The 11,475-nt window shown below is 44.4% G+C and overlaps 1 protein-coding gene across 1 annotated transcript in view; it reads left to right on the top strand.

Moving 5' to 3' along the window:
* Positions 1-317: 317 nt before the first annotated feature.
* Positions 318-11,475, top strand: part of HERPUD2 (HERPUD family member 2) — a 610,195-nt gene continuing 599,037 nt past the window's right edge. The window contains exon 1 of the mRNA XM_044065094.1: positions 318-914. Within this exon, the coding sequence (XP_043921029.1) occupies positions 765-914 (150 nt within the window). The 5' untranslated portion in view covers positions 318-764. The remainder of the gene's footprint in view (positions 915-11,475) is intronic.

The raw sequence follows: 11,475 nt of genomic DNA, 5'->3' as shown, positions 1-11,475 counted from the left end.
TAAAAATGTACTTAAAAGAGCAAGACATGGTACTGCTCACAATTTTTGACATCATCATCGTCTAACTGTACTGCGACTATCAGTTACTGAAGCACGCCCAAACTTATAAGGACATCAGGGCTAAAAATAATATCTGCAATAATTTGTACTCCGGGAACATTTTAATGAAATTGGCTCATACTGATAAACTACAAAGACTCTCCCGAAATTTGACTTCCTGTGACACACCCTCCTGATCTTTTGTTTACATCTTACGGTTTTGAATCCGGAAATTCCAACCAGCAACGTTGTGAACTGAATATTTTTGCTGGGGCGGGATTATACCCACCTGATCCGTGACGTTAGACGCAAAGAGATGGAGGCAGGCCAGTGATGAAACCCGGCAGCTGTGGGGCAGTTAGGGTAAATGGGAGGCTGAATGTTTTGATTTTTGACAGTTCCATAGCTTTTTGGATAGCGGCAGTTGATCCAAGTTTTAGTTTGCACCTCTCAGCTGTGTACCGTATTTACTTTGTTTGTCTGTGACGGAACACTGATGGCGATCTCTGCTGTTGGCAGCTGAGGTGTTGACGCTGGAAGCAGTGCTGTATCTCTCTTTCTTCCTCTTGGGCATATCGTCACTATTGCTGACAGTTCTTGGAGTCATCAGGCCGGGGGTTGTAGGTGAGTGTCTGAAGGATTTTGCTGTGCTTCTTTGGGGAAGGGAGCATAGAGGAACTTTCTTTACCGATTTCTGCCTGTTATTGGGAGGATTATTATGCGCCATGGATCCAAGTGCTACGTTGGATGTCCCGGTGACCCTTGTCATCAGAGCTCCTAATCAGAAATATGACGACCAGACAATCAACTGTTTTCTAAACTGGACTGTAGAGCAGCTAAAGACACACCTTTCTAAAGTGTATCCAAGTAAACCGGTAAGTTAGTATAAGTATTCTCAATGGTCAGTGTGCGTGTATGTAACAGTGGAGGCCAGCAACACTTTTATTAATGGACTTTATAACGTTTTGGGTTGCTTTATTATAGGTTTGCTAGATATCATAAAGTTGCTTGCAACTTTTGTGTGATAGTGTTGGGAAAGTATCACATTTTATGCGATACTTTTTTATTGGATTGATAAAGCAACAATCTTTGAATAATTTAGGATATATTATTTGTAAATATTTATGTGCTAATGTAATTTGTGTTATTACTAATGTATTCTACCCACGTTAACGGCATACCCCTCAACTGTCAAAGATTTTCAGAGATGTCCCTGATTTTGTCTCAAATTTTATTTAGCTCTTTCCTTCTTTATGTGTTTTGGAGAAAAGATTAATTATACTTAATAGTAACTATTAGAGTTCAAGACTTTTTTATTTCAGAACATGCATATTAATTCACATTCTCTTATTCTGTCAATGTCTCAGTCGTATTAGTATTTTAAAGGTGACCCTTATTGTTCCTGATTATTTCTGGATTTGTGTCTGATTTTGTCGATTTGCCCCTGATTAATTGAGAGCTATGACTGGGGTTGGTATAACAGTTGTTTATTTTCTAAACACAAGATACGGGACTCGATTCTCACATTTGAAAAGAAAATTGTCTAACTTTAAAATGACCCACAATAGCAGTTAGCCAGAAACTTTCTTATGAACTATTGATCTGTTTATATTTAATTGGCTAGGCTTAAAATGGCCCACAAGAGCAGCTAGCTTAGTACTATTCTATGAACTTGTGTGTGTGTGTTGCTGGCAAGTATTGAAAACACTGGAGCATGTCTGTGATTCCCTGGAGACCAAAGGAGTACTTTGGTTTTCCAGAAAACCAAGTATCCAAGTATTTCCTTTACTCAAGGGTGATGTGACAGTTGTGTTTGTATGTTTAGTATGTAAGGAATAGGAGCACAACCCTCCACTTCTGGGATGCGGCTGACCAAAAAATGTTTTGTAGGGGCTTTGCTGTGTCCCCTTGCACCCACACATACTAAATAAACTAACTAGAATAATAAGAGATACAAGACAGTTTGGTGTAAACTGTCTTTGACTCATCATTACACACAGTGCTATATCCCCTTTCTAAAGAAGGACAAGGCAGATCACTCCTAGAGTAAAATCAGTTAGGTTAATTTGAAAGATACTAAGGTGTCCCTTTGTTTAATTTGCAGGAGAAGTTCATTCCAGATTAGGGGGTAGGCACTAGTAATAAATCTGCCTCTCCATAGTGTTTTATTTATGCTTGTTTACTGGAGTAATGTGCTGTGGAGTCTGCATGTCCTCCCTGCGGTCGAGTGGCATACGAAAGACATGCGTGAATGGGCGTGCCTTCGTTGAATGTTGTGTGTCGGGCTGGCATCTCGGCACCATAAAAAATCTACTGCCAATCATTAGCGGACCGGAGTTCCGCTGTGGTGACTCCTAACCAGGAAAAACCGAAAGAAGAACTGGAGTAATGTGCTGATCCACAGGGGACCTAATTCAGCCCCAGCCTGGGCATGTTTAACTGCCAATGAATATACAGTAAAGTAGTCAAATAATATTCATATAACAGCACAATGAATAGAATAAAATGTAAGTTACGTTTCTGCAGACAGTATGTTAGTCATACAATATATACAAATCAAAAGCTTAATAGAACAGTGTGTAGTACTTTAAGCACTTGAAGGAGGCTTTATACATCATTTATAAAACTGACCGGTACTAATTTAGAAGGGAATTTCTGGAAAGAGTTCTTGATAGCAAAAGAACTGAGAAGATGAGATGGAGGTATTGCTGTTTAAGAGGCTGGAGTAAGATGTAAGGAAAGGCAAGATTGAAGAGGCTGATAGAGACAGAGTAGGTAAAAAGAAGTTGTGTCTTACCATAACGTTCCATCTGTATTGTTGATCCTCGTCCACTTCCTTACGTATGGGTTACGGTTCCGATATCGGAATCGAGCCGGCCATATAGCAAGCTCGTGCCAGCGATACACTCTCGAACTAAGCAATCTCTTACCCATAATCCCCCTCTCCCTGTTATCTCAGAGTGAGTTTGCAAGTCAGAAAAAGGTAGAGGCTATCTCTGGTCAAATGACCTAAAGAGAAGGATGGTTAGATCCACTAGAAGCAATAGGAGGGGGAAGGAGGGAGGGTCGTAATGAGTGGACGAGGATCAACAATACAGATGGAACGTAATGGTAAGACATAACTTCTTTATCTGATATTGTTAATCCTTGTCCACTTTCTTATGTATGGGACAGAGCCCCAGCTACCTCTATTCCTGGGAGACTTTCATGGAAGGACATTCCTGAGCACCATAGAACCAAAATATGCTCTTCCCCTGGAGGCCAAGTCCAACTTGTAATGATTGATAAAGGTATGAGGAGTGGCCCAAGTTGCAGCTGCACAGATGTCATGTAAAGAAGCTCTGGCATGGAAGGCAGCAGAAGTTGCCACTGACCTTGTTGAATGAGCCTTGATGGTAGTTGGCAAAGAAGTATTGTGTACCGAATAAATACGTGTCACAGTGTCTTGTAACCATCTAGCCAATGTGACCTTAGCAACAGCACATCCTAATCTAGATCCAGAAAAAGCCAAGAATAACTCAACTGATTTACGGAAAGATTTAGTCCTTTGCAAATAGAAACAGAATTGTCTGTGTATGTCTAGGGTATGTAGGCAGTACTCTCCCTCATTAAAATGATCAGGGAAAAAACACTGACAATTCAATGGTCTGTTTAATAGACAATTTAGAAATGACTTTTGGCAAGAAGGAAGGGTTAGTTCTTAAGGATACCCTGTCTGGATGAAAAATCAAGTATGGACTCTTTGTACATAGGGCCTGAAGCTCAGAGATACGTCTAGCATAAGTAATAGCGACCAAAAACAAGGCCTTCCACGACAGATATTTGAGGTCGCATGAAGCAGCTGGTTCAAAAGGGGGCAATGTCAGAGCTTGAAGAACCAAAGATAAATCCCAAGGTTGAATAGGTTCTCTGAAAGGGGGTTTCAGATGATTCACACTCTTTATGAAGGCTTTACATAACTTGTGAGACATGAGGGAGGAGTCTTGGACATTCTCGTGGAAATTAGAGATCGCAGCCAAATGTACTCTAATGGTAGATGCTGACAGCCCCGATTGAAATAGTGCAGTTAGATATTCAAGTACCATCGACACCGGTGCTGAAAAGGGATCAATTTCCTTATCTTTCAGCCAACAGGTAAATCTTTTCCATTTCCCTAGATAAGTCATTCTAGTGGAAGGCTTATGAGATGCAATAAGAATGTTCCGTACTTGTGAGGGAAAATCATTTTGCCTGGCAATCAAGGGAATTGGAGGAGCCAAGCTGTGAGTTTCAGACTGTGCAGGTTGGGGTGAATCAAATTCTGCGGATGGGAGATCAACTCCGAGGTTGGACGAAGAATCCATGGTTGATCTAGCAGGTGAGGCCACAGAAAGGGGAACCAAGTCTGACGAGGCCAATATGGAGCAATAAGGATCACTTTGCTCTTCAATCGACGGGCTTTCTTTAGAAACTGGGGAATGAGGGGAGTGGGTGGGAAGGCATAAAGAAGACCCGAGGGCCAATCGTGAACTAGAGCGTCCCTGGGTGACTGTCCCAGTGGGGGAATCAGGGCAAAGTAGTTGCTGTATTTGAAGTTGGTCAGGGATGCAAAGAGGTCACAGCACGGATGGCCCCAACAGTGGAAGACCTCTGCCGCTATGAGAGGATTCAAGGACCACTCGTGAGGATGAAGAATGCACCTGCTGAGTTTGTCTGCTATCACGTTGGAACTCCCGGGAATATGTGTTACTAGAAGAAAGCGGTTGGTAGCCATCGCCCATTGCCATATCCTCATGGCCTCTCGGCAAAGGGGGTAGGATTTGGTTCCGCCCTGTTTGTTGATGTACCAGACTACCGCCATGTTGTCTGATTGTATCGCAATTGTCTCTGATGGCAGCAAGGGATGGAATGCCTGCAACGCCAGAAGCAACGCTCTCAGCTCTAAAACATTTTATATGCAGATGGGCCTCCACTTCGGACCAAGTGCCTTGGACTGTCTGACCCTGACATAGCCCTCTCCACCCCATCAGGGAGGCGTCCGTGGTCGCTCTAGCCTTGGGCTGCTGAGGGGAGTAGGTGTGAGACCATTGTGACAGGTTGTGGTTCAACCACCACTTTAGATCTTGTTTGCATCTCTGAGTTATGTGAATCTTGGCTGAAAGGGGAAGCTGGAAATGATACCATTGGGTGATCAGTAGCCATTGTAGAAGCCTCATGTGAAACCTGGCTAAGGGGAAAATGGTGATGCAAGCTGCCATGGAGCCCAACAGCTGCAGGATCGAGTGAGCTGTGGACTTTTCCATTGAGAGAACTGGTAACAGCTGCTGTCTGATTCTTAATATTCTGTGTTCCGGTATGGTCGCTCTGCAAGTTTTTGAGTCCAAAATGACCCCTATGAATTCTGTCGACTGAGAAGGGGTGAGATTGGATTTCTGCCAGTTTATTGTTATGCCTAACTTTTTGATAGTATTGAGCGAGTATGCCAGGACTTCCTCTAATAGGTGTCTGGTGGGGGCGGAGAGGAGCCAGTCGTCTAGATATGGAAAAACCTGAAAACCTTGAAGTCGCAGGTGAGCTATGACAACTGCCATACACTTTGTAAACACTCTGGGGGCTGTAGAGAGTCCAAAGAGCAGTACTCTGAATTGGTAATGGCTGGCTCCCGCACAGAAGCGTAGGAATCTTCTTGATGGTCTGTCCACCTTTATGTGGTAATACACATCCTGAAGATCTATCAAGCACATCCAATCGTCTTTTTCCAAGAGAGGAATGATAGACTGTGCAAAAATTTCGGATGGTCACTATACACTCTCAAATTTGTTTAGCACACTGAAATCCAAAATTCGTCTCCAGTCCCCGGTTTTCTTTGGCACCAAAAATAGTCTCGAGTAGAATCCGGATCCTGTCTGGTCTGTTGGGACTACTTGGATGACTCTTTTGTTTAGCAGCTTTGTAATCTTTAGAGCTGCTTCTTCCCTTTGACTGGGTGGAACGTCGGGAAATCTTGATGGAGGGACAGGACAAAGTTCGAAGGGGATCTTGTAACCTCTGGTTGCTATCCTTTGTAACCAAGAATCATTGGTAATGGTTAGCCAGGCAGAAGGGTACAAAGAGAAACGTCCCCCAACCACTTCCAGAGGAAAGGGGTTGGGCCACTCTTCAGGAGTGCTGGTAGGATTGCCCGGAGAAAAAATCTCTGGAACCCTGATTACGCGGACCCCCTCTGCCCCGAAAGGGGCGTCTTCCTTGTGAGTTTCCCCCTCTGCCCCTAGGGGAAAAATCGGCCTGTGTGTCACGGAAAGGACCCTGAGATTTTCTGTACCACATATTCCCGCTCTTTTGGTTTTTGGAGAAAGCACATTGGGGGGAGAATAACGGAGACCTACGGCAGACAGGGTCTTACCATCCTGTTCACACCTGACCAATGTAGTTTTGACTTTGGGTCCAAACAAGGAGGAGGACTCGATGGGAGCATTGAGAAAGGAAGCCTTGAAGGGTTCTGCGAAATTACATAAGCGCATCCAGGCATGTCATCTCAAAACAATGCCTGAACTCGCTGCTCTAGCCGCTCCTGATGCGTGGGACACCAAGCGCATGGAGGAGTTCGAAATCGATTCAATAGTGGCCAGCTGAGTGGCCACTTTGCCACGGACCTCATCAGACATGGCACCTGCCAAGGTTTCAGAGAGCTCAGATACTAGGTCTCTTTGAAGCCTGGTGAAGTGTGCTATATAATTCAGGGACCTGATAGCAAAGGTTGCTGATGCAAAGGTGCGCTTCCCTATCCTATCCAATGCCCTGGACTCTTTGTTGGGCGGATGGACAGTCTGGCTCTCCTCTTCTGCCAGGTCTTTCATAGTTGCGGCTGCCACCACCAGAGCATCTACAGGGAGACCTTTAGACCAATGAGATTCAGAAGCAGGGGGGGGACAAGATTTTGTCTGTCATCCGGGGAATGGCCTCAACAGTATCAGGGGTCTTCCGTGCACGCTGCACAACGAGCCGGACCAGTTCGTCTGCAGGTGGGGTAACCCAAGAGGTAGGGGGCTGGGCGCGAAAAGCCTGCAGGAACACAAACTCCTCAGAAGTTGGGTTAGAGGACTGCCATTCACCTCTCTGTTTAAGGATTCCTAGGATATCACCAAAGGATACGTCAGAAGGTGAATGAGGAGACCCTTCCCCATCATCAAAGTCTAAGTCTTCAGTGAGAGACTCCTCAGTGGAGTCCATATGTTTCCTCTTGCACAAGGATTTCCAATGAACTTCCTCAGAGGGAGACGCTGGGGAAGACAACACCAAGGGGGTATCCTGTGGGAGTATATCATGAGACCTCTGCGCCCGGTGTCCACTAAAAGCGACCCGTGTACATAGTGGTCCAGAGGAGGAAGGTGAGATAGTAAGCACAGTATCAGCGGTAGACGCCAAGGCCTTCTCCATAACTTGGAAGGCAGGTCCACTAGAAGAGGGGTGAGTGCCCAAGAGGGAAGTCACCTTTCCCCCAAGTGATCCAGCCTGACGACTGGGAGTCCCAGGATGGCTGAGAAAAGTCAAATCCTGGGTTGTAGCAAAGTTTTTCTGCCACAAAGGCAACTGCAGCTCCTTAGAGAGATCCATAAAGGGAACCGTAGAGGGGGAAGACTGTGCTACGTCAGTAGATTTTAAGGGAGAAGGATAGGTCCTGAGAGGTGGAATTCCTCTGGCCAAAAGCACTTGATCCACAAGTCGCAATACGTCATGTTGGGAGAGGCTTCTGGTAGATCTCACGGAAACAGGTCTATCGAGAAATGAGGGCAGGTCGGTGCCCATCTCAGTAGACTGCACCGAAAACAACGGTGCCGTAAAGGACTGCACTACAGGTGTCTGCACCGAGGAAGTCATCGGTGCCGATGTAATGGTCTACACCGACGAAAAGGTTGGTGCCGAAGTAGTTGTCAGTGCCAAGGTTGGAACCAATAAAATAGTAAACAAGGACTGTACTGTTGGTTCCGAAACAATGGTGGTCTGCGCCGACTGTGAGGTTGGTGCCGGTAAAGAAGTCTGAACTGAGGGGCCCTTCGGTTCCAATACAGCAAAGGACATCGGTGCCATAGACATAGGTGGTGCCGAGGACTTTTTCGGAGCCGAAGATCTAGGCGCCGAAGGTGTCGGATCCGAGAGGGTCGGATCCGAAGCAGAAATCTTTGCTTTCTTTCTTGGTTGATGAGTCCCCAGCCGGGGACGAAGGAAGAGATTTAGCCGTAGAACCATCCTTAGACTTCTTTTTATGGAATCTTGGAGGGGTTGAGGCCTCCAAGCCAGAAATAGTCTCTGAAAAGGGAGACTTTAGTAACCCTTTCAGCAAAAGTTTATTTTTCCTCTCTATCAGTGTCCTGTTGGAAAAATTCTTACAAATCCCACAGGGTGGGTCAACAGTTAAGTGAGGTGCACCTAAACAGAAAGCACACAAAGAATGTGCATCTGAAGTAGGTAGTTTATGTCCACAATCATAACATCTTTTAAAACCAGTGCTACCTTTTTTATCTGTCATGTTAAAGGAAAGGCAAATACCAACAATAATACAAAAACACAAAATTACTCGAAGGAAAGAAAGAAAAGGCTATCTACTAACTATGGTAATCAACTGATACCTTACATTAGATAAAAAAGGGTGAAAGTGACTAAAAATTTTTTTAGAAAACTGAAAGAAAAGGGAGTCGCTAAATGAGATAAAGTGAGTGGAGATGGTCTCTAGAAGTGTTTTGTTCTGTGTGTATGTATGCTGCAGATGCTGCAAATTTTAGCACAGAGCTGGAGTTCAGACGTGGAGAATGCAGTTATGTTCTGGGGGTGTTTGAAGCATGTACATATGGGTCTTCCTTGTAGGTGGGATAGTCTGAACTGAGTGTGGTCAGGGAGAAGAGAATCATGGGTGCTAGTGTCAGTAAGACATGCTTTGCGGAGGATAATGAGGATTTAGGTCTGAGCAGTGTGGGCAAGTTTGAGAGTGAAGTTAGTAGAGCATCTATAATGCTTAGTCTGCTACTCACAGGGGTCTGGAGTCATTGTAGAGTGTTTTGTGAAACAGGTTGTGGAGTAGCAAGTTGGCCTGTTCTCTTTTATGGTTAACTTTTTAGCTCTGTGGAGTGTTCTGCAGTGTTGTTCATTTTTAGATGGTCAAGGCATAAATCTGTAAATTTTGTTTGAAAGGTTTTGTAGGGATATCAGGCTAGCGTTGTCGCCTCACAGTAAGACGCTGTCCGGTTCGATTCTCAGTTAGAGCGTCTTCTGCGTGGAGACCTGCGTGAATGAGTACCTTCATTGAAGGTTGTGCGTCAGAGCTGGCAACTCGGCACATAAAAATCTACTGCCAATCATTAGCAGACCGGAGTTCCACTGTGGTGACCCCTAACCGGGAAAAGCCGAAAGACACAACACAACAACAACAACAAGAGGATTAGTATGCTAGTAGGGGTAATGCATACTGTAGTTGAGGTTAGAGGACAGTTTTACAGATAGCTTTCTTTATCCCGGGGGACAAGTGATTGCAATGTTAGGAAGGAGCTGTAGTGAGTATGGTTGATTTTGGCTTTTGTGTTCTCAACACTGATTGACACGTTTAGGTAGGCATCAAGTGTTACTCCCATGTACTAAAAAGAAAAGACCAGTTCAGTGAGGTGTGAGATGGGAAGGGAAGTTATTTTGCTTATCTTTCATGTGGACGTGAAGAACATAAATTTACTTATTTTTGTATGATTTAAGGTGAGTAGTTTATTAGGCAGCCCAGACTGTACCTTATTGAGAGTGGTCTGAAGGGTGCAGAGAATGTTTTTGTACTTGGTGACAGCATGAAAGAAGACAGTGTCTTCAGCATAAAGATTTATGTTAGAAATTTACAGGTGTAGAGATAGTGAATTAAATAAAAGCCAGCAATCCAGCAGTGTTAACATTGGCTGTAGGTGATGTTCACTGTTGATGTGACATCCTGACCCGTGTGCAAAAGTGGGTGGATGCTGAATAGAATGGTGGTGAGCATGACCCCTTGTAATACACCTGATGGGATGGAGGGCAGGAGAACATTTAAGTCCCTAGTGCTGATATCAGTGGAGCTGTTTGACTTATTATGATGCAGGAGATCAAGGAGGATGGGGTTCCTTAATTGTGCAGAATGGAAGGTATAGATAACACTGTAAAAACCTATAGTAAACTGAATAAAAGGTGAGCACTTCAACATTTTGTTATAGCTTAATAGGTTTGTACTAGACTAGTGATCTCTGATGAGTTCTGGTACCTTTGACTACGTGTAAGCAGAGGCTTGAGAGATGAAACATTTACAAGCAGAGGCATTGGAAATGAACCATTTACAGATTGTCTGTGTCCATTAGAGACATGGGTACCAAACCAGGGATACATTTCCTGTTCCCCATCCAGTTGTCCAAGTTGTACTTGAATTGAGTTAGGGAGGAACTCTGCTTCACATGGATGGGGGACCTGTTCCAGAGTAGAGGTAGTCTCTGGGATACGTACCTGTCTCTCCAGCAGGAGCTGTTTATATTACAGGCAGAGTTTAAGTCTTTAGAACGAGTAATTCTGGTGCTGTTTGTTTTGTGGATATGCAGGAAATCCATCAGGGTGGGGTTTGACGACACCTTGTATGCCAGGCATAGATCTCCCCTCAATAGCCTGTAGGAGACAGAATACAGGGATAGGGCTTTGAGGTGGTCTGCATAGGACATATTACTTATGCCCTCTATTCTTTTAGTGAGGAACCTCTGCAGACATTCCAGTTATTGGATGTGCCTGGTTAGGTGTATACCAGCGGAGGGATTGTACTCAATGGTGGGTCTGATGAATGCTGAATACAGTGGAACAATGACCCCACTGAACCTAGATGCCATACTTTTGTTTATAAGTTGCACAACATAGAGTGATTTTCTCATTGCTGTAGATATGTTATGGTCAAAAGTTAAACTACTCGCTATGCATGTCCCCAAGTCCCTGACTACTGGGTTGACTCTTGGGAGAATGTTGTCTTTATGATAGTTATGAGGGGATGGATATCTCGCTGAAGGATACTATTATGCATTTCTTAGCAATTCGTTTTAGGCGGCTGTGACACAAGATCTTTGTCTGTGTCCCCCATAGTGGAGAACATTAATGTCGATGTGGCATTGTTTGATTACTCCTAATTTGCAATTGTCTGCAAATATGGTCAGCCAGTGGCCCTTGACTTTGGTATTGACTACAGAGAAGTGCCAAGGAGTGTCCCAGGACTGATCCTTAAAGGACTCAGCTTGCTACTTGCCTTTTTGTAGAGGTGGACTCCCAATTCTAACTTCTTAGGTCTTGTCTTTGAGACAGTTTGTTATTCGTATGGTGACATAAGGGTTTATACCCAACATCTTGAGTTTGTCAACAGTGACCAAGTGAGTATTGTGTCAGATGCCTTGGCCAGGTCAAGGTAGGCAGTGTGAACCATTT

The sequence above is a fragment of the Protopterus annectens genome, chromosome 3.part0 (genome assembly GCF_019279795.1).
Source record: "Protopterus annectens isolate FY-2018-M chromosome 3.part0, PAN1.0, whole genome shotgun sequence".
Classification (NCBI taxonomy): Eukaryota; Metazoa; Chordata; order Ceratodontiformes; family Protopteridae; genus Protopterus; species Protopterus annectens.
The sequence above is the reverse complement of the archived record's forward strand: the minus strand, read 5'-3'. Positions and strand labels throughout refer to the sequence as shown.